Raw genomic sequence first — 23,184 nt, forward strand, 5'->3', positions numbered from 1 at the left:
AGCAAGGGGGCCCTGGGAGCAGAAGGATCGCCGGCTCCGAGGCCCGTGAGGGTTGCTGTCGTTCGATGGCGACGCAGCGGGGGGATCACCCTCCCTGGGGTGTCCTGCCGAGCTAGCCGGGCCCTCTCAGCTCCAGGGCATGAATGAGGGGCGCGCCTTCGGTGAGGTGTAGAGGGTCCCCACTATCTTAAAGAGAGCTGAGGGCAAGCGGGGGCCGCCGGGCTGACTACAAGGATGCCCCGGGAGGTGACAGCAATGCCTCCTCCCGGCGACCAGAGGTCAGTCCTCCGCTATCCCAGAGTGCCCCGCACTCCGGAAGTGCCTGGCTTCCCGGAAGTGCCCGGCTGGCTGACAGAGTTCAGCCTCTCCCGGGCGCTGCCGGCGGAAGGTTGCCGCTCCGAGGCGTGAGTGGCCTCTGAGGTCCGGCTGCGGGTTGGGGTGGGCGTTGGGAGGGAGCAGGGCGGCGGGATGATGGAGGAGGAGGAACTGGAATTCGTGGAGGAGCTGGAAGCCGTGCTGCAGCTCACCCCAGACGTGCAGCTCGCCATCGAGCAGGTGAGCGTTCCGCCCCCTGAGGGGAGGAGAGTGCGGAGGCCGGGGCCGCTCTGGGGTTGGGACCTGGGGTGCAACGCTGAGAGTGCGGTTTTTGGACCGGGACGCGGGAGCCAGGCTCCGAAGGGAAAGGAAAGGTCTGTGGGAGGTGGTCATGGGAAGCGGTTTCTGAATTTACAGAAGGGAGGGAGTCTTTTCTAGGCCCTGCTTGTCTTTGGAGAGTGGGGCGTCCTGGTGGATTTGGGTAAAGGAGCTGTGCTTCTTGAAAGGATGCACCTAGAAGAAGGGACCTCAAGGGTAGCAGCTTTGGGGTGGGGGTGGGGGTTATTGTAGGGCTTTTTAAAAATTCAGGAGTTCCCGTCGTGGCGCAGTGGTTAACGAATCCGACTAGGAACCATGAGGTTGCGGGTTCGGTCCCTGCCCTTGCTCAGTGGGTTAACGATCCGGCGTTGCCGTGAGCTGTGGTGTAGGTTGCAGACGCGGCTCGGATCCCGCGTTGCTGTGGCTCTGGCGTAGGCCGGTGGCTACAGCTCCGATTCAACCCCTAGCCTGCGAACCTCCATATGCTGCGGGAGCAGCCCAAGAAATAGCAACAACAACAACAAAAAAGACAAAAGAAAAAAAAAATTCATCAGGCTGTTGTCTCACTGTTCCAGATTCTCCATCTAGCCCCTTGTGAGTGATTCAGAATTGAGGGGAGCGAGTAATTTCTATTTCTGAAGCATATTGCAAAGGAGAAAGAAGATACTAAAAAAAATAAAAGATAAAAAAAAAAACCCTTTTACCATACTTAAATGGTTGAGAATTCCTGCTGTTGACTATTTTGGGTTAGCTTGCAGAATATTCCCAGGAGACCTTTCTTCCCTGCAGGGATGCTTTAGTTGACTAGATTATGTTTTCAAGTGTATTGAGTTTTTAAGAAGGATGATATTAGAAATAATCCTGATCCCTTTATCGCTCCTGTTAAGGGGAGAAGAATCTCCCTCAAAGGAGTTGGTGCAGGAGATTTAAGAAAAGGAGGGTTGTGCCGCATTTAATGACCACTGGAGAGTTTTTCCAAGGTAAAAGATTACTACTTCCATTACTAATAGTTTTAGTGAGCATTAATATTTGCTTTTGGTTTGCCGCTGAACTGTGTAATTTGTTTATATTGTCCTACTTATAGATTTTTGGATGTATGTTTTTCTTGGGGTGATTGGATTACTCATCTAAAGCACATTTGGCGCATCCTGAGGATGCCGAGCCACGGGCAAAGGCTTTGGTATTCAAGCCGCATTGCTCCCCACCCACCACCATCTGCCAGAAAGAGACAAACCTTTCATTTGCTTTCCACCTTTTTGGACCTAGGCTCCAATAAAAGAAACAAATAATGCAGTTAGTTATTGTTTGACAAGGGTTTTATTTTATCTTATTTTTATTTATTTATTTATTTATTTTTTGCTTTTTTAGGGCTGCACCCACAGGCATATGGAGGTTCCCAGGCTTGGGGTCAAATCCAAGCGGTGTCTGCAACCTACACCGCAGCTCACAGCAACACCAGATCCTTAACCCACTGCTCGAGGCCAGGGATCGAACCTGTGTCCTCGCAGATGCTAGATAGATTCATTTCCACTGCACCACGATGGGAACTATTATCTTAATTTAATTATTTATTTATTGGCTGCACCTGTGACATGTGGAAGTTCCCAGGCCGAGGATCAAACCCACACCCCTTCAGTGACAATACCAGGTCCTTAACCCACTGTACTTTAGTGGGAACTCCGGCAGGGGTTTTAGAAGAGCACATTTTTTTCTTATTGAGTTCTAGCATAGGTTTCTCCAATAAGCAGAATTTGCTTCCCAGAATAACTATCTTCACCTGGTGTAATCCAGTACCCAGGGTTCACTGGACTGCTTTTCTAATCCACCTTGTTACATGTTCCTCAAATTGCAGCTGTTGCAGGGAGTTAGCTCTGTTTTTCGAAAGGCTGAGTTCTTTCTTCTGTCAAAGGGATGGACAGTCCCTGAATGCCAGCACTCCATTTACTGACACTGTCTGAAGCATAAAAATCACTTTGGGAGTTTCCACTGTGGCGCAGTGGGTTAAGGATCTGGTGTTGTCACTAAAAGGTTCTGGTTGCTCCTGTGGCACAGATTCAATCCCTGGCCCAGGAAATTCCACATACCTCAGGCACAGCCAAAAAATAAATAAATAAATAAAATAAAGAGGTTGGTGAAAAGAAAAGATTTAGTTTTCTAGATATTTTATTGAGCATGTGTTGTGTGTTAAGCCTTATAAAGTGGAAAAAGATATGGTTTTCGCCTTCAAAAAACTTACCAACCAACAGGGAGGAAAGAAATAATCCGTAAAGCAAGACATAAAGATGACAGTGGTTTTTCGTTCTTTTTTAAGGTATTTCCAAGCCAGGATCCTCTAGATCGAGCAGATTTCAATGCTGTGGAGTATATCAACACCCTGTTCCCAACGGAGCAAGTAAGTATAGAGTTTCTTTCCCACAATGGCGTCTGACTGACCCTGAGTATTAATGATTAGATTATGTATTATCCTACATAATCTAAGGGACCTCAATAAACAAGTGAGAATTAACTTCAAATCAGACTTGTTTGTAACTAGCTCGGGGAGGGTAGCTAATACCAAATACTGTCGTTGTGTTAGTGTCGAATTCTTTGTATAGTGAGCATATTGTTAGAAGTTGTAGGAGTTCCTGCTGTGGCACCAGGATGCAGGTTTGCTCCCTCAGCTGACTCAGTGGGTTACAGGATCTGGTATTGCCCCAGCTGCAGTGTAGGTCAAAACTGCAGCTTGGATCTGATCCCTGGCCCAGGAACCCCTTGTGCTGCACGTGGCCAAAAAAGAAAGAAATTGTACTCTTAGGTTGAAAGAGTCCCACCCCCCACCTTTCATATTTTCTGTAGTAAATCTGGAATTGGAATAGATTCTTAAAGATTTTTTTAAGTAAAGATAATTACAGAAGTTTCAAAATATAAGAAATAACATTTCAAACGCAATTCACATTTCATATAATATTAGGTTGGATGGTTTTAAATTTCCCACATTTACCATTTTATATATATATATTTTGTTTGTTTTGTTCTGTTGTTTTAGGGCTGCACCTGCGGCATATGGAGAGTCCCAGAGTAGGGGTCGAATTGGAGCTGCAGTTGCTAGCCTACACCACAGCCACAGCAGCATGTGATCCAAGCCACGTCTGTGACCTACACCACAGCTCATGGCAACGCCATATCCTTAACCCACTGAGTGAGGCCAGGGATCGAACCTGCATCCTCATGGATACTAGTCAGATTTGTTTCCACTGAGCCATGATGGGAACTCCATATTTTTTAATCAGTATGTACCTACACTGTTTCTTTTCTTTTTTTCTTTTTGGGCACACTTGCAGTATGTGGAAGTTCCCAGGCCAGGGATTGAACGTGTGCTGCAGTTGCAACCTGTGTCACAGTTTCGGCAATGCCAGAATCTTAACCCACGGTGCCACAGGGGAACTTCCAGAAAGAATTTTTTAAATGTAAAAGGGGAAAATGGGAGTGAGGTAGGCTGGATAAACTTGGAGGTGGAAAGCTCCCTTTACTCCTGTTTCAAGATGTCACTTTCATACTTTGTGTTTTGTTTTGTTTTTCTGGGTGATTTGCCTCTACAGATGGATTTTTTTTTTCTTACAAAATTGGTTTTTGGGTGTTTAGTTGAGAAGTAGACCAGGATCAGAAGCAGCAGAATTGGGAGAAGATCAGTTAGAGGTCTGCTTGGTGTTTCATTTATTAACTCAGGGAAAGTTCAGGGCACCGGGCTAGGTAGGAATACCGGGACGAATGAGACCCGGTCTGTGCTCCTGAAGGGTACGGGCACACCTCATTTTATTGCAGGTCGCTTTGTTGTTCTGGACAGACACTGCCTTTTTTAAAATAAATTTACCGGTTTTTATAAATTGATATTTTTTATATATTTGGCAGATGATGGTTAGCTTTTTTCCAGCAATAAAGTATTTTTATTTGTTTATTTATTTTTGATTTAACTTTATTTTAATGGTCATGTCAAGAATCTGCTATTTACTTGGGTACTGAATGGAGTGATTATTTCAATTTTATTTTATTTTATTTTTATTTATTTATTTTTTTCCCCGCTGTACAGCATGGGGATCAAATTGCTCTTACATGTATATATTTTTTTCCCCATCCTTTGTTCTGTTACAATGTGAGTATCTAGACATAGTTCTCAATGCTACTCAGCAGAATCTCCTTGTAAAGCTATTCCAAGTTGTATCTGATAACCCCAAGCAATGAAGTGTTTTTAAATTAAGGTATGGATATTGTTTTTTGAGACATAATGCTATCATGGCATGCTTAACAGACCATGTCGTAAATAGCACTGTAATTTTTTTAATATCAGTTTTATATTCCCTTGGAAACCAAAAAATTTTACATACAAGTGGCTTTATTGCGACCCTCACTTCTTTGTGGTGACTTGGAACTGAACCCACTGTGTGTCTGAAGTCTGTACATGATCAAACGCGGGGGTAGGGGGGTGGGGAACAGTGGCGAGTGCCCTCCAAGAGGTGTGTCATGGTTCAGTGAGCAACAAAGCAACAGTTCTTGCCAGGAAAAATCAAAACCTCAGAGAGGAGGCAGCCCTGCCACTAAGTCTTAAAGGAATCATTCATTCATTTAGTCGAACTCAGCAGTTTATTCAATAAGTGTCCACTGAGTGCCAGGCACTTTCAGAAACGAGAGGAATGGTGAACGTGACGGGGGAGTTCCTGGTCTCATGGAGTCTAGTGTGCGGAAGAAAGCAACTGGCCGGTAAATACGAAGGGAGTTCCCGTTGTGGCTCAGTGGTTAATGAACTCAACTAGGAACCACGAGGATGCGGGTTCGATTCCCGGCCCCGCTCAGTGTGTTAAAGATCTGGTGTTGCTGTGAGCTGTGGTGTAGGTCACAGACTTGGCTTGGATCGCACGTTACTGTGGCTGTGGTGCAGGCCAGCAGCTGCAGCTCCGATTCAACCCCCAGCCTGGAAACTTCCATATGCTGCGGGTGCAGCCCTAAAAAAAAGAAAAAAAAAAAAAACCCTGCAAAACCCCCCACATAAATACGTAGTTACCAGGTTTGGTTGATGCTCCAGTGAAAAGCAAGTGAAGTGATCGAGAGTGACAGCACTGGGGGGGTTCCCTTAGCTGGCGGGCAGGGAATGGCTCCCCTTTAAGCTAAGGCCTGCTGCGCGTGAACGGGGCAGGTTGGTGGCAGGCTGGCAGAGCGCTGTTCCAGGCAGATTGAGCCGCTCGGTAAATCTTCCAGGCCGACAGGGGAAAGAAGGTCTTTCTACACACAGGGCCAGTGCTCGGAGATGGGAAACACAACAGAGAGTGCACGGAGTGTAGCCTCCCAGGGGATGAGGCAGGAGGGGCTGGCAGCGCAAGGGTCCGGAAGCAACTAGGTCCTCTAGGCTTGGGGTCTCGGTGTTTTGGAGATCACGTGCCTCTCAGGGAAATGTTTGCCATAGACCTAATTGGCACTAGGCTAAATTAAATTTTTTTCCCCTTTATTTTGGTTTAGTTTTTTGTCACTGGGCTAAATGTTAAGCCCATATCCCCCCCAAATATTATGTACACGGCCTAGTACCGATCTGAAATACACTAGGTTTTAGTAGTGTTTGCTGTGTAATTAAAGAGTACAGGCAGATATTCTCATATTTTCTCCTGACGCCCTGAGGGATGCACACACCTTCCTCTGGAGGCGGCTGCTCCCGGCGGTGAGTGTTCATGGAAGGAGCGACAGGGTAGTGACCGATCAGGTTCATGTTGCTGAAATCCCATGTGGCAACAGTGTGGGGGACAGCAGCTCTGGAGGCAGGAAGACCAGTCAGGAGACCCCCCCCCCACCATAGGTCCCTTAAGAGGGATGATGAGACCCCAAGTGAAGACTGGGATGGAAAGAACGAGATCCGAGAGCTCTTTAGGAGACGGAGGTCGCGGAGTGTAGAGTCTGCATCCCTTCTGGCACCAAAGTTCCCTCACCTGGGCTTCCCTTGTGGCGCAGGAGGTTGAGGATCTGGTGTTGTCATTGCAGCAGCTTGGGTCACTGCTGTGGTGTGGGTTTGATCCCTGGTCCTGGGACTGCCACATGCCACATGTGCAGTCAATAAATAAAATAGAATAAAATTCCCTCATTTACTCAACAAAAACACCCCCTCTTCCTAGCTCTGTAAGAATTTGGGGCTAGGGAGTTCTCATGGCTCAAGACTCAGTGAGTTAAGAACCTGACTGCTATCCATGCAGGTGCGGTTCGGTCCCTGGCCTCGCTCAGTGGGTTAAGGATCTCATGTTGCTGGAAGTTGTGGTGTAAGTTGCAGACGTGATTCCAATCCTGAGTTTCTGTGGCTGTGATGTAGGCCGGCAGCTGCAGCTCTGATTCACCCCCTAGCTTGGGAACCCCTATATGCCGCAGGTGTGGCCCTAAAAAGCAAAAAAAAAGGTTTGGGGCCGGAGGGGTGAACAAGACAGGTACCAACTTAGATCTTCTGGTCCACCTTCAGGATTACTAATCACACCATCAGCAGGTTATAAGCAAATGACTATGGCCTTACAGTGATTTGCATAATTACTATTTTATGTTCTCCGAAGAGTCCTAACTGCTACACCTCTTAGAAATTGTTAACAGGAGTTCCCATCGTGGCGCAGTGGGAACGACTCCAACTAAGAACTCCGAGGTTTCGGGTTCAATCACTGGCCTTGCTCAGTGCGTTCAGGATCTGGCGTTGCCGTGAGCTGTGGTGTAGGTTGCAGATGCGGCTTGGATCCTGCACTGCTGTGGCTCTGGCGTAGGCCAGCAGCTGTAGCTCTGATTAGACCCCTGGCCCGGGAACCTCCATGTGCCATGAGTGTGGCTCTAAAAAAGCCAAAAATAAAAAAAATAAAAAAATAAATAACATTTATTGGGTGCTTCCTGCCCACCAGGCACCACCCTTAACAATGAGAAATTCTTCACTCTGCCAGCATATTATTATTTTTTTAATGAGAGTAACAGGGCACAGAGAGATACAGAATAGTCAAATGCAGTAGTATCACCAGAAAGGAAGCATGCTAAATACTGTGAACGCAAACACACAGGGCCTTGTTAGTCTGAGGGATCTGAAGGGCTTCCCGGAAGTGGCATCTCAGTTCCGCGTTATAGGCCAAAGGAAGGGTTTTGAACTTTGATTTCTAGCCTGGCAGACTGTGGGTGGGTGTCGGTATCTTTACCCTCAATAGGGAATAAGGAGGAAGAGCCAGTTTTAGTGGCGAGTAGAGGAGTCGGGTGTAAAGGCAAGCTCAGTTTTGAACAGATTCGGGCCATCCAGGTCCGAGGTGTGTGGAGTCGGATATTTGAGTCTGGAGCTCGTGGTCTCCATCATTACTACTATTTTGGAGTATCTCCTTCCAGACTTTTTCTGATGGACATGCTAATTTTTTGAATAAAGTTGCAGAAAATGGTGTCATACTGTGTGATTGTCTTTTTTGAGATTTCACAGATAGCTTGTGGAGCTCATCATTTGCTCTGAAAGGAGAATTCTAGGAATTAGCTGGAGATAGAAATTTGGAACCAACTAGGAGAAAGATAGCAGTTTTAGCCACGGAAATATTTCATCTACCTCAGCCTGTCAAGACCCCTGACTCACCAGAACAAATTGTTAGATTGGGAGTTCCTGCTGTGGTGCAGTGGGTTAAGGATCAAGTTACCACAGCTGTGGCGCAGGTCGGCAGCTGCAGCTTAGATTCAATCCCTGGCCCAGGAACTTCCATATGCCGTGGGTGTGGCCAAAAAAATTTTGTAAGATTTGAAAATTACATACATAGGGAACCACCAGGTTGTCCCTTCTTCCTGACATGTTTTTGTGTAATGTGTGTGTGTGTGTGTGCGATTTTGTTTTTAAAGGTAGGGTAAGACATTTGTCGTTCCACAGATTCTGTTACATATCTTGTCTAATTATGCCCCCATGTTCGCAGTAATGTAGAGTGAAGTTTCTTAGGTAATTCAGAAAGTTTATGGCACAGGGGTACCTTTATTTCCCCACCCCCAGATTTACACTTAGCAATTCACTTTCCATGGACCTTAAAGAAAAGGTAGTAGGAAGTGGTGCCATGATTTTATAATTTCTTTCAACTATTGCTAGATCTTGGGCAAAACCCTCTCTGTACCTCGTGGACCTGCAGTAAATGCTTGTGAATATGAGTTTAGAGTATCTAAAGTCGATGTGAGTATATGAAGAATCAGTGTAATGATGCACTCTAAGAAGAGTGTGTCTGTGTTTCTAGGGACTGGCACCTGCTTGCATGTCCAGGGCTACCTTAAAGCAGGAGTGTGAACTAGGACAGATCGTGGGTGTTTCTAACTCACCGGGTGCACGTGGAAAGTTTCCCCTTAGGTGGTTTTGAAGAGTAGCCAGATTTGGTAATGATCTAGAAAACTTTTCTAGTCTCCTGGTGGAAGCCTGAAGATAATCACTTGTCATGTTTTCATTAGAGGTCTGATTAGGGGACTCTAGATGACATTTATTAAAAATTAATATAAAATTAATATAATTAGGAACTTTGAAGAAAGCGTTATATAGAGCTGTTTACAAAGAATTTTTAGTGGCTCCCAAAATGCTTGTTAAGTGAAAAAAATAAGATGCCAAATGGCTTATCTTTTGGTTTAATTTTTTGTAAAGCCCTACTTTTGCGTAGAAGGAGGCAGTAAACCAAAATGCTAATGGTGCTTATACTCTGGCATAAGGGTGATTTTATGTATTTATTTTTTATTTTTTTTATTTTTTAATTTTTTTATTATGTATTTTCTGTTAGCAGCAAGAATTGCCATTAGATGGTAGAAATCCTCTGAAATTGGATTGTGATGTGATGATCATTGCACAGCTATAAATGTAATAAACTCATTGAGTAGTTAAAAAAGAATTGCCATTAGAATCAGGAAATACTTTTCGATCATTAAAACATTTGAAGGTGATAAAATTAAAACTGTTCAGCCACATCGCAACTAAACTAGATGAGTGATTCTCCAAGAGGCGATGTTATCGCCTACTCCCAGGCGAGCCAGTCTGGATTCCTGTGGGGTGTTTTCCCACCTCCAGGAGAGGCCCTCAACCCCAGAGAGCACCCCTGCCATAGCGAGGCCTGAACCGATAGCGGCAAGTGCGACACAGCCCTCGGGTGTGTTGGGGTGCAGAAAAAGTAGATCAAGAACCTTGTGTATTAGAGGTAGCATGATAGAGCAGCAGAGAGCAGAGACCCAGGAGGCAGACAGACCCCCAGCCAGATCCTGCTGTGTTGCATTTCCCATCCCTGACCTTGGACGAAGCATCTGTTCCTTCAGAGCCTATTCTTTGCATTCTTTACACTGAAGAGGTTGAAGAGGATTCAGGGAAATAATTTCATTACAAAGTCTAGAAGAGTATATTGCATAGCCGACCCGCATTCAGTGTTAGCATCCTTTCTCTTTTGCTTCCCCAGTAGAAGATCTGAAAGATAAAGGGAAAGTGGTCCTCCTCCACGGGTCCACCTGACATGCAAGCTAGCATTATAACCTTAGGAGATTTCTTTCTGGTCTTTTACTAGCTGTATTCATGGGGTACTTGATATTTTTAAATGCCCCCCCCCCTTTTTTTTGCTTTTTAGGACTGCACCCAGGGCATATGGAGGTTACTAGGCCAGGGAGTGAATTGGAGCTACAGCTGCTGGCCCACACCACAGCCATAGCAACTCGGGATTGGAGCCACATCTGTGACCCGTACCGCAGCTCACAGCAGTGCCAGATCCTTAAACCCAGTGAGCGAGGCCAGGGATCAAACCCGCGTCCTCCTGGAACCCAGTTGGGTTCGTTAACAGCTGAGCCACGAAGGGAACTCCAGTTTTTCCCTTGTTAACATGTTATCTTAGCATCTTCAGTGGTGGCACAAAGTTCATTGTATAAATGCAGCCTGACTTATTTAACTTTTCTATTGATGGCCATTTAGGTCATTCCCAGGTTTTGTTCTTTGAAATGCAGTTGGACGTCTGAAGGCATAAATATTTTGAATGCTTCTTAGAAGAATCCTTATGGCTTAAGCCAGACCTTCATGTCTAAGGAGTATTAAATTTAAGAAATGAAGAGGTACCACTGTGGTGCAATGAGATCCTCGGCGCCTCTGGAACGCTGGGATGCAGGTTCAGTCCTGGCTCGGAACAGCGGGTTAAGGATCTAGCATTGCTGCAGCTGTGGCTCAGATTTGATCCCTGGCCTGGGAACTCCGTATGCCATGAGGTAGCCAATAAAGGGGGAAAAAAGAGAGAAATAAATGGTTGCTCTACCACCGAAAATCAGTAGATGTGGAATGACCTCCAAGTTAAATTGTTAAGTGAAAAAAGCCTGGGGCAGGACAGTCTGCCTTAGGTGCGGAAGGGCCTGGGGTTATGGATGTGCTTTTCATACCCAGACCCTCTCCGGGAGGTGCCCCAGAAGCTGCCTCAGCGCCTTGCCTCTAGGGAGGAGATGTGGGGGTGGCGGGGGGCAGGACAGAGAGAGAGAGAGGAAGCCTTGTTTTTCACTATTTACCTTCTGTTGTTTGAATTTGTGGTCACGTACATATTTTACCAATTTTAAATAGATTGCAATTTAAAATTTTTGATGTAATATCCCATTTTTAGAGAAGTTGCAAGAATAGCACAGAGAATTCATGGCTCCTCTTCTCCCAATTTTAACATTAAAAAGATTTTTTTAATACCAAAAATTGTTTTTTAAAGCAATGGGTTCCAGCAGAGATAGGCAAGGCAAGAACTGTTACGCCCATTTTGCATCGGAGGAAATAGAAACTCAGAGAGGTTACCCTCGAACCTTCCAGCAAGTTAGTTGGCAGTGGCAGAGTTGTGCCAAGCCCAGGGCTTCTGGCAGCTCAGCTCTATTACCACAGCAGTGATTTCGACCCAGTCTGGTTTTGAAATGATAGACTTGGCAGTGGATTCCTGGATGAAAATAACTTCTTTGCTGAGATGCATCTTTCCCTCAGTCTCTCTATGGTTTCTGAAAATTCTCAGTGACCTTTGGTTTTGTCAGAACCGGAGACCAGAGGCGAACAGCCCCATTTGACACCTCAAACGCTGTGACCTGGTTCTCCCCCCCCACACACACACACACAAAGGAAATTTTTTTTTTTTTGTCTTTTTGCCATTTCTTGGGCCACTCCCTCGGCACATGGAGGTTCCCAGGCTAGGGGTCGAATTGGAGCTGTAGCCCCCTGCCTACGCCAGAGCCACAGCAACGTGGGATCCGAGCCGCGTCTGCGACCTACACCACAGCTCATGGCAACGCCAGATGTCAGCCCACTGAGCAAGGGCAGGGATCGAACCCGCAACCTCATGGTTCCTAGTCGGATTCGTTAACCACTGCGCCACGACGGGAACTCCGGAAATGTTTTAATACATACTATTAATACATTCATTTTATTTTATTATTTAAAAATGTATTTGATTGAGGTGGCATTGGTTTATAATATCCTGTTTCACATGATGTTTCTGCTTCTGTGTGCTCTTCGCGGTGCTGTGCTTGCCACCACAGTTGGTTTCTGTCTGGCTTCCTAGAGCTGCTCCCCTTTACCCGTTTCACCCCCCCCCCCCCCGTCCCCTTCCCCTTCCCCTGCTGGTAACCATTGCTCTGTTCTCTGTAGTTACCTGTTTGGGTTTGGTTTGTTCATTTATCTTGGCTTTTGCTTGCTTGGTTTTGTTTTGTTTATATTTCACATGTGAATGACATAATACTGTCTTTGTGTTTCTCCATCTGACTTCATTCACTTATCCTAATAACCTCAAGGTCCATCCACCTCGTGGTAAATGGCAAGATCTCGTCTTGTTTTATATGACCCAGTTCTCTTACCTCTCTTCCTGCTGGCACGGGCTGCCAGAAGCAATTTATTTATTTTTATTTTGTTTAAAAACTTTTTTTAGTGTAATCAGTTTACTGTGTTCTTTCCATTTTTGCTGTACAGCATGGTGACCCAGGATACATATGTATGTGTTCTTTTTCTCACATTGTCCTCCGTCATGTTCCATCACAAGTGATTAGATATAGTTCCCTCTGCTGTACAGCAGGATCTCATTGCTTGTTCACCTGGAAGCAGTTTATAAGCAAAGCCTGCATCACCCCAATTCTTCCTGTGGTAAAATATCTTTTGGGAGAGAGAAAGAGGACTGATAAAATTATATTTTGAAAACTTGTGACAATGGTGCTATAAAATTGTACCATCTCTAGTCCATTAGGGGGCACCCTTTCCTCATAGTTTCTGCTCACTGACTTGGTACTAGTCTGCTTTTACTGTCATTGTCTTAAAAATAGAAATAACTTTATTATAATTGTAATTGCAATTCATTGTCACTACAGAGCAGTTGAAATACTCGTAGGCAAAAAGAAAATCTTAAAGTCCCTCCTTTTCAAGAGTTGCCATTGTAGCTTAGCAGGTTAAGGATCCAGTGTTGTCTTTGTGAGGATGTGGGTTTGAACCCTGGCCTCACTCAGTGGGTTAAGGATCTGGTTTTGCCTCAAGCTACAGTGTAGGTCACAGATGCTGCTCGGATCCAGTGCTGCTGTGGCTATGGCTGTGGCCAGCAGCTGCAGCACTGATTCGACCCTTGGCCCAGGAAGGTCCCTTGGCCCAGCACTGATTCGACCTATGCCATAGGTGCAGCTGTAAAAGGAAAATTTTTAAATTCCTTCTTTGGGAGTTCCTGTCATGGCTCAGTGGTTAACAAATCCGACTAGGAACCACGAAGTTGCGGGTTCAATCCCTGGCCTCGCTCGGTGGGTTAAGGATCTGGTGTTGCCGTGAACTGTGGTGTAGGTGGCAGAGGTGGCTCGGATCTGGTGTTGCTGTGGCTGTGGTGTAGTCCGGCAGCTGCAGCTCCTATTCGACCCCTAGCCTGGGAACCTCCATATGCCGTGGGAGTGGCCCTAGAAAAGGCAAAAAGACAAAAAAAAAAAAGTTCCTTCTTTTCATAAATTACAAGTGATTTCATAGATTTGCTACTGATTTCATAGGTTACCGCTACTAGTGTAGATCCATCTACTAATGTTTATCCTTCATACTTTTTGCTCATAGACATAGACACTTAGAAAAAAAATAGATTTATTTATTGATTGGTGTATAACATAATATGGAGGAATACACAAATCAAGTGTACAGCTTGATGAATTTTCACCATGTGAATATAGCCATATCCCCACCAATCAGACCAGAGAATAAAACATCAATAAAACCTCTTCTCATGGCCCGTTCCTTGTCCCTCCTAGTCACTACCTCCTCAGAGTTCTCCTGGCTTCTGACACAAGAGAATAGTTTTACTCGCTTTTGAACTATATAAACAGAATCGTACAGTACGTGCTCTTGTTTCTGTTGTGTGTGTAACATGTTAGTAAGATTCATCCATGTTGTTGTGCGTTATAATCATTCTTTCATTTTTGTGGCCATGAGAATTTTGTTGTATGAATTTGCCCCGATCCTTTATACCAGAAGTCAGCAAATTTCCTATAAAGGGCTGGATAGTAATTTTAGGCTTTGTGGGTTATTCAGTCTCTGCTGCAACTACTCAGCTCTGTCTTTGTGACTCAAAGGCAGCTGTAGATAACATGTAAATGAATGGGCATAGCTGGGTTTTTTGTTGTTTTTTTTTTCTTCTGTCTTTTCTAGGGCCACACCTGCGGCATATGGAGGTTCCCAGGCTAGGGGTTTAATTGGAGCTGTAGCCACTGGCCTCCACCACAGCCACAAGCACAGCCGCACCAGATCCGAGCTGTGTCTGCGACCTCCAGCACAGCTCACAGCATTGCCAGATCCTTAACCCACTGAGCGAGGCGTGGTTCCTAGTCAGATTCATTAGCCACTGAGCCACATGGGGAACTCCCATAGCTGTTTTCTAATAAACTTTATTTACAAAAATAGATTCCAGGCAAGATTTTGTAGTTGTTCCCAACTACTGCTGTTACTTTTTTTAAAAAAGTAAAAATTGGGAGTTCCCCTTGTGGCTCAGCGGATAACAAACCTGACTAGTATCCATGAGGATGAGGGTTCGATCCCTGGCCTTGCTTAGTGGATTAAGGATCCAGCGTTGCCATGAGCTGTGGTGTAGGTTGCAAACAGGGCTTGGATCTGGCATTGCTGTGGCTCTGGCGTGGGCTGGCAGCTACAGCTCCGATTAGATCCCTAGCCTGGGAACCTCCATAGGCCGTGGGTGCGGCTCTGCAAAAAAAAAAAAAGAAGAAAAAAAAAGGTAAAAATTGTATCATATGTATGATTAGTTTTGAGATGTCATCAATAACCATTATAGCTTGTTATTTCTCTGTGAAAAAGTAATTCCAGGAAGTGAAATAATAGGTGCCCTTTGCCTTTTTTATTGTAGTCTCTGGCAAACATTGACGAAGTCGTGAACAAAATTAGACTGAAAATAAGGTAAGTAATACTGTGAAATTACTAATAATTAATGAAAAGTATGCTAGTCATTTAGTTAATCATGTTCTGGATCACACTTAACCATGAGAACACTGAAATCTCAAGTTTGCCATAGATGATAATTTTTTAAAAGGCAGTTCTTTTATCTGGATTTCCATTTGAGCTTTATGGCAAAGAACTTGACTCTTTGATCAGTCTTCAGTTATTTCTTTTTTAAAAACAGAAGGAATCTGTAACAGGCTGTTTCAAAACATTGATTATAAAAGGAGGTAAAAGCATTTCTGGCCCTTTTTTTTTTTTTTTGTCCTTTTAGGGCTGCACCTGCGGCATAGGTTCCCAGGCTAGTGGTCCAGTCGGAGCCCCAGCTGCCGGCCTGCACCGCAGCCACATCTGCCGTATTTTTAAGGGCCTCATTTCCCTAGTGGATTCGTGCCCCCCCCCCCCGGGTTCCCAAGGCTCACCTGTGAAGATGGGCTTTATTTGTATCCTCTGGCCACATACCAGCTAGCAGCGTGGTCAGATGTGCTGGTTGGCCTGGGCGATGGCCCAGGAATAAACATGGTGATGGATTTAGGAAGTCTGCTGTGGTCGTCAGGTATCCTTCCTGCCACATAGCCTTTTTTCTGGTTTATCCACGTCTGAATTTCCAGTTTTGACATATGGTAGATACTCAAAGTTTGTTCATTGTAATTATTATTGTTATGGTTGGTGTCATTACTTTAAATATAGTGATTGTTTTTTTTAAGTTTTGATGAGAAGAAGACTTCATTTTTTATTTTTATTTTTTTTGGTCTTTTGTCCTTTTAGGGCCGCACCTGAGGCATATGGAGGTTCCCAGGCTAGGGGTCTACGCTGGAACCACAGCAATGCCAGATCCGAGCTACGTCTGCGATGTACACCACAGCTCACGGCAACGCCGGGTCCTTAACCCACTGAGCAAGGCCAGGGATCGAACCTGCAACCTCACGGTTCCTAGTGGGATTCGTTTCCGCTGCGCCACGACGGGAACTCTGAGAGGCCTTCATTGTGAATCCAAGAGATGATTTATTTATTCTTTGTCCCCCCCTTGACAATCTTTGGGTTTTTAGGTGAAGACCTCTGCCATCAGGGTTTTGTTTCGTTGGGTACCTGAAACGCTGCAAAGCAGCCTGTTCATTGTTTCAGCTGACTTTAGCTATGAAAATCTTAGTAGAGACCACTAAGTTGTCTGGGGTTTCCCCAGAGAATGAAAATTCCCCGATGATCCAAAAATCACTCGTGAGCCAGTTGCTTTCAGCTTTCTCCCGTCGTACTGCTAATGGATTCTTCAAAATGAAAAATGAAATCGACGGCTACAGGTTTCTCTGTTTGAGGTGCCCCTGGATGGCCCCTGTTAAGCTGCAGGAGAAAGAGGAAATGGAGGCCACGGATCTGCCTCCTGCGAGCAGGGCCCAGGGGGCGAAGCAGTCATGACAGGGATGCCTGGCTCCTCATCCCGTTTAAGGTTCCTGGGGACAGTACTGAGGAAGGGTTTTGTGTGGGATAATTTGAATTCTCTGGCTTGTTCCCATCAAGTTTCAGCAACTTTGTCATTTCTGGCTTGCTCCATGGAAAAAAAAAAAAAACAACCTAAAAGTTATATTGGTCCTTCTGAGCAGCTCTGAACGTTCGGTGATAATAGCCTTTAAAAACAAAACAAACAAAGATGCCTCATCAGTCTGTGCTAGGAGTTGACTTATCGCCCTGCTGTTGCTGCCCCCTCACTGGGATCCAGGGCTTCAGTCTTCTTGTATAACAGCCAACTGCTTTGTTTTCTTTCTGAACAAGTAGCTGCATTCTGCAGAAATTGATGGATAAGTTCCTGACCTTTTTTCTCTTGGTCAACCTAGAATCGAGACTGTCTTAATGGTTTGTATCCTTTAACTTGTCCGCTAGGAGACTGGATGACAATATTCGAACCGTCGTAAGAGGTCAGACAAATGTGGGGCAGGACGGCAGGCAGGTAAGTAACTCATTCCTGCATGTGAACTGTACCCTCTGATTTCTTCAGGACCCCACAACCAAATGACCAGAATACTGATCTGCCTGCTTATAGAGCTCTTTCTTGGTGGTCTGTCTCATACACAGCAGGAAACTTGCAGGGCTTGTCCCTCTAGGAGCAGGTGTAGGCTGCTCAGACCAGCCCTGAGCTGTCACTCAGGGTCACTTGGACCAGAGGTATATATTGTAGCAGAGCTCGCCCAGGGCCAGGGTGAAATCCACGCCAAAATGAGAAAAATGGTTTCCTTCTCTTTCTCCTGAGTGTTGGATGTCTCTGAGTTCTCTTTTATTTTGTGTACTGTGGCTAAACAAGGTTGCTGCTTTTACCTACCAGCTAGGTTGTTGAGATTTTGATATTACTTCTGTTAGCATAAAAAAAAACAGCAATAACGTGTGTATCAAAAGGCGTTGTTGGAGTTCCCCTTGTGGCTCAGCGGTAACAAACCTGACTAGTATCCATGAGGACGCAGGTTCGATCCCTGGCCTTGCTCAGTGGGTTAAAGATCTGGTGTTGCCGTGAGCTGTGGTGTAGGTCGCAGATGTGGCTTGGATCCTGTGTTGCTGTGGCTCTGGTGCAGACAGGCAGCTGTAGCTCCAGTTCCACCCCTGGCCTGGGAACTTCCACATGCTGCAGCCAAAAAAGAAAAAAAAAAAGAACTGTCCTATGATCCAGTGGTTCTGCTTCTGGGTAAATACTCAAGAGACATGAAAGCAGGGTCTTAGAGAGATATATGTACCCCATATTCATAGCAGCATTATTCACAATAGCTAAAAATGTGGCAGTGACTCAGGTGTCCATTGATAGGTGAATGGATAAACAAAGTGTGGTGTATGCATACAGCAGAGTATTATTCAGCCTTAAAAAGGAAGGAGATTCAGCGTTCCCATTGTGGCGCAGTGGTTAACGAATCCGACTAGGAACCATGAGGTTGCAGGTTTGATCCCTGGCCAGCGGCCCTAGAAAAGGCAAAAAGCCAAAAAATATATAAAATAAACTAATACAAAGGAAGGAGATTCTGCATTGTGCTACAGTCTGGATGAGCCCTGAGGGCATGATGCTAAGTGAAATAAGCCAGTCACAAACAGACAAATATCAGATGATTCCATTTATGCGAGTTGCTTAGAAGGCTGTGAAAATCATCAAGGCATGAAGGGTAATAATGGTGTTGCTGGGGGCTGGGGGAGAACGGGGAGTTCGTGTTCAGTAGATATAGAGTTTCAGTTTTACCAGATGAAAAGAATTTATAGGGATGGGTGACGGTGATGGTTGCACAACAGTGTCAGTGAAACTGCTCAATAAAACATGGTTAAGATGGCTGGACTGGTGCAGGTTTGACCCCTGGCTCAGGAACTTCCACATGCCATGGGTGTGGCCAAAAGAAAAAAAAATGGTTAAAGTGGTAAGTTTTCTGTGTAGTTGACCTCAATCAGATTTGTTTAAAAGCAAGATGAAAATAGAGTTGATTATCTTGAACAACAACAAAAAAGAAAATAGTAGTACCCTGACACAGCTCTACTTCTTCATACCTAGTTTGCCCAGCAGGTCACGGTAGGTGCATTTCAAAGTTGTGTAGTTCTTCCGGGGGTCTAGCTGCGGAGGGCTGTCGCGAGGCAGGAGGAAGGGGAGGAGGAATTCTTCAGTGATTGAGGGGCCAGATGTTATCTGTTAACCACCTTCCTTTTCGTTTGGAATCTCGTCTTCCGCTTAGACATCGTATTTCAGAATTGCTCTCATGACAGAAATGCTGAGCATGCCTAGCGTAGCCGCCTCCTCCGACAGTGTCCGGCCCTCCCTCCTCAACGCCACCTGAGGTCGGTTGTGCGCCTTTCAATTCTGTTATTTGTCCTCTTTGACCTTATTTTATACAGCCCATTTCTTCAACTGTTCATTATGCTGCCCAAATTTGGGGGGTCTGGCGTGTAACCCTCTTATCTCTCATACTCCTCTTTTCCTCTAGCAGCTCACCGGTGTTACGAGTCTCTTTCTTTTTCTCTTACATTTTTAGTTTTAACCGCTTCCCTCTTTTCCGTCCATTTGATGACTCTTTTCCATCTTACTCATCCTCTTCCGTCGGCCACTTTGTAAGTAGTCTGCCGTCTTCCACGTCGTCATCACCCGTGTTTGTGTGTAGACATAGTGGTTTCTAAAGCTCATCCTATTTCCTGGTCCTTATTGCTCGGATTTTTGTCCGTTTAGGTTTCTCCCTCGAAGCATGGCTTCCCTGGGGTGAGGCCCCTGTAAGTAGAGCCCTTAGACACAGTAGAGTCACAGCCCGCCAGCCCTCCAGCCTCACTCTGCTCTTGAACTTTGCTGTCTCTGTCTGGTCACATCATCTGCCTCTTCAGAAACCCCAGTGGCCTCTGCCTACTAATTTTTAATTTATTTTTATTTGCTTAATTATTTTTGTCTTTTTAGGGCAGTGCCCGAGGCGTGTGGAAGTTCCCAGGCTAAGGGTCACATCGGAGCTGCAGCTGCCGGCCTGCACCACAGCCACGGCAATGTAGGATCCGAGCCACCCCTGTGACCTGTGCCACAGCGTGAAGCAGCACTGGATCCTTAACCCCACTGAGTGAGGCCAGGGATTGAACCCACATCTTCGTGGTTACTAGTCAGGTTCTTAACCCGCTGAGCCACAATGGGAACTCCCTCTGTCAACTAATTTAAAGTTCCTTCGCATGGTCTTCAAGGCCTGTGGCCACCTTTCCAGTTTTGTCTTCTGCTGGGACCATCTGCAGTGAAAGCTCAGTGCTCTGCATGCGTGCCGTCTGCTGTCTGGACCTGTGCTTACATTCTTCTTTTTGCCTGAAATGCTTTCTCTCCTCTTTCTCTTCTGGTGGCTTCATTTCATAGTCGTACCCAGCTCAAATACTACTTCTTTTGTGAAATTTTCTTTTCGGCTCATCTGGATACATCAGAGGAATCTGAATTTGGTCCTCTTGCAACCCATCTGGTCCACTCCTCTCATTTTATGCCTGAGAAGATCGATCCCACTGTCCGTCAGTTAGAGGGAAGTTCTTCCTGCCCACAGACTCCCACAGCCCGGTGCTTGTGCTTTTCACGTGGCCTTCGTGATCTCCTGTGACTTCCTGGGCACACATCTCATCCCTTCGACCGGTATCTAAGCTCCTTGAAGCAAAAACTCTTCTTCCTCTTCGAACTTCTCAGAATACATAGTTTACCTGCAGTAACATTTTATTCAACTATATTGACTGGTCTGTGGGAGATTATTTGTTAGTTGTAAATAAACAAAAGCTCTTTACCGTAGAATGTCATTTTGACCAGTGTGTGTCCCTTTAAAGTTCTTTCAAGCGTGACGTGTGTGACTGGTCCTCACTCACTACCGTGGGAAGGAGTAGCACTACTGTGTAGTGTGTTTCTGCCTGTCATCAGAAAGGCTCACTAGAAGCCACGAAATACTTCAGAGAGTCTCAGGTCGTCAAGATCCCGGGAATGTGGACCTCAAGTGACTGATTCGTGGGGACTTTTTGTCGAGTCATCCTGAGTAGAGAGGTATCTTTCACTTACTTGTGTTTTAACCGCGGTCGCATACGAGCAGCGCTGGAGAGTCCGGCCCAGAACCAGCCGGGCTGCGGGACGTCGGCCCCCTCCACCTTCGCGAAGTCCTGGCGTACGGGTTGCTGCAGCAGGCAGGTCGTATTTCAGAGAGCAAGACCACATTTTCAGGAATGTTTAGATCGCATTTCAGTCTGTGATGGAATCTTGTGTTCGTCTCCTTAGCTTCCAGACGGAAAGGAAGCCCAGAAGAAGTAATTGCTTTTCCTGTCATCCCCTCCATCTGTCTTTTCCAGCAGTTCGTAACGCAAGCTGAAGCAGAGGCTTTTTTTCCAGGGAGCTTTTGCGTCCCATCCTGGTCAACTCCCGGGGGTGAGAGGCCTGCTGTCCAGCCCCGCTGGCCGGTGGTTTGCTGAAGAGAGACTGTTGGACTGGCACGGACTGGGGAGAGTTACGGATGTTCCAAAATACCGAGTTTTATGGGTCAGGAGGCCCCAGGTTCCCCTTTTCCCTGGAAGGGAGGAAAGTTTACTTTGGGAACTTGTTTCCGAAGCTTCTGGAGAACACTCAGAAGGAGAGCAGTAACACAGACAGAAGGAAGTTTTCCTTTTATACACGTCTCCTTGACTATGTGCGCCCAGAAAAGATACGCTTTGTAATCTGTGTGAAGAAGGGGCAAGAGTCGACTGCTCATTCATGGCGTTTTAAAAGACTTCTCTTGAGCGGGAAAGTTCTTTTTGGAAAGCGGTGTTTCTGACTCAGAAATTATTTGTGGAGAGGGAGTGATTTAGAAATTGAAGACTCGATGATGCAGTTTCTTTAGTTTCCTGAAATTTCTGAATTAGCCACTGCCTCGTCAGCGCTCTGCTGCACACTGGGAAGAGCTTCCCATGCTGCCCGCCTCCTGCGTGGGCGACCTTGACGTGGTCCAGTCTGTGACCTCTTCTAACCAGACTCTGATGCGCACATGAAGTTCATACAGCACAGAATTTGCCCCATTTTTATCTGCTGAAATCATCAGGCAAAAGCTTTAATTAAACGCCCACATGTTTGAAACTTTGTGAATAAGATGAGTCAATTCAGTACGTACAGGAGCCATAGGCTTTGAAACTGACTTAGGGAGCCTTCCCAAGAATTAAATTGCACAGCTTGAGTGTACGAAGAAAGAGAGGTGGATGGAGGAGTGGGTTAGAAGAAGAGAAAGTTGGCATGTGGAATTTCAAGAGTGGCCAGACCTTGACCAATTCCTAGTAAGCTCACGGAGAATTGCCAAGAAGGGATCAGTCGCTAGGCCTTGGTCTGTCTCCGGAACAGAGCTTGGCTATAATGTAGCAGTTCCATCAGAGCAAGAGCGAGGTTTGGGACGGGAAGAGAATTATTCTTGCTGTCTTTAGCTCTGCTCACTAAAACTGTGCTTTGGAAGAAGCTTTAGGTAACTGTAGCACAACCTTCCACCCGGTTCAGGAATCCTTTCTCTGACACCTTTGGCATTTCATTACTCTGCTTCCGCTTAGATGCTTGCAGCACTGGGGAGCTCACTACTTCGTTGTGCCACGGGACCATCTCTACCAGTTTTGTGCAGGGCTTTTTTTGTTTTTTTTTTTTTCTTTTTGGGGCCACACCTGTGGCGTATGGAGGTTCCCAGGCTAGAGGTTGAATCGGAGTTACAGCTGCCGGCCGATGCCACAGCCACAGCAGATCCAAGCTGTGTCTGTGACCTACACCACAGCTCACGGCAGCGCCAGATCCTTAACCCACCGAGCGAGGCCAGGGATTAAATCCACAACCTCATGGTTCCTAGACGGATTCATTTCGGCTGCACCACGACGGGAACTCCCAGTTTTGTACAGTTTTAATCGCGAGAAACTTCTTTGTTATGCTGAGCTGAAATAGTAAAATAGACCTCACTGTAACTTCTCATTGATCTTAGTTCTGCCAGCTGGACAAGTGTAAACCTAATCCATTTTCCTTATTATAGCTTCTAAAATTAAAAATGGATATTATGTTCCTTTCTGAGTGCTCCTTTTCTTAGGCTGACCATTCTTAGTTTCTTCAGCTTTATGATATGATTTCCAGACCCTTTATTATCGCCCTTGCCTTGCAGTTTGTCAGCAAGCCTCCTGGCCACGAGGAGACAGGCTGTGTGAACACCCAGAGACAGTGTACCTCCTTGTGCCAGACTGAGCTTGTTAACTTGGGAACTGGGAGTTCGGGGTGGGGGTGGGGGTCTTTCACCTCTCAGAAATTAAATGTCAGTTTCTATTTAGATAGACATATGTCTGGGAGTGCAGGAAGCCCTATGATTTTTCTAGAGTCCCTCAGGATTCTGTGACTCTTCAGAAGTTAAGGACCACTGGTCTAGACCCTCTTCTTCCATTAGTGTGGATTGGGTGAAATTTTTGGCTGCTGTATCACACTGTTGGCCTCTGTTGAGCTGTCAGTATCTGAAACCCCTGGTCACAAGTTGCAAGCAGATGTCCACAGAGCTAAGACAGAGTGACCTGACTGTCTTCAGCAGGCAGCATGCCTCCGTGTGAAACCATCAGGGAAGCGGATGCCCTGGCGAAAGGGGACAGCCACCCTTCTTTCCTCACCAACTGTTGTCCTGTCTGAACACAGACATGGAGTTGCCAGATCTGTC

General features: G+C 45.8%; 1 protein-coding gene across 1 annotated transcript in view; it reads left to right on the forward strand.

Annotated features, from left to right (window-relative positions):
* The first annotated feature begins 333 nt into the window (after positions 1-333).
* VPS53 (VPS53 subunit of GARP complex) overlaps positions 334-23,184 on the forward strand; it is a 147,577-nt gene continuing 124,726 nt past the window's right edge. The window contains exons 1-4 of the mRNA XM_047758333.1: positions 334-555; positions 2,945-3,025; positions 14,961-15,010; positions 16,925-16,991. Coding sequence (XP_047614289.1) covers positions 469-555; positions 2,945-3,025; positions 14,961-15,010; positions 16,925-16,991 — 285 coding nt within the window. The 5' untranslated portion in view covers positions 334-468. The remainder of the gene's footprint in view (positions 556-2,944; positions 3,026-14,960; positions 15,011-16,924; positions 16,992-23,184) is intronic.

This window comes from Phacochoerus africanus, chromosome 14, assembly GCF_016906955.1.
Source record: "Phacochoerus africanus isolate WHEZ1 chromosome 14, ROS_Pafr_v1, whole genome shotgun sequence".
Classification (NCBI taxonomy): Eukaryota; Metazoa; Chordata; class Mammalia; order Artiodactyla; family Suidae; genus Phacochoerus; species Phacochoerus africanus.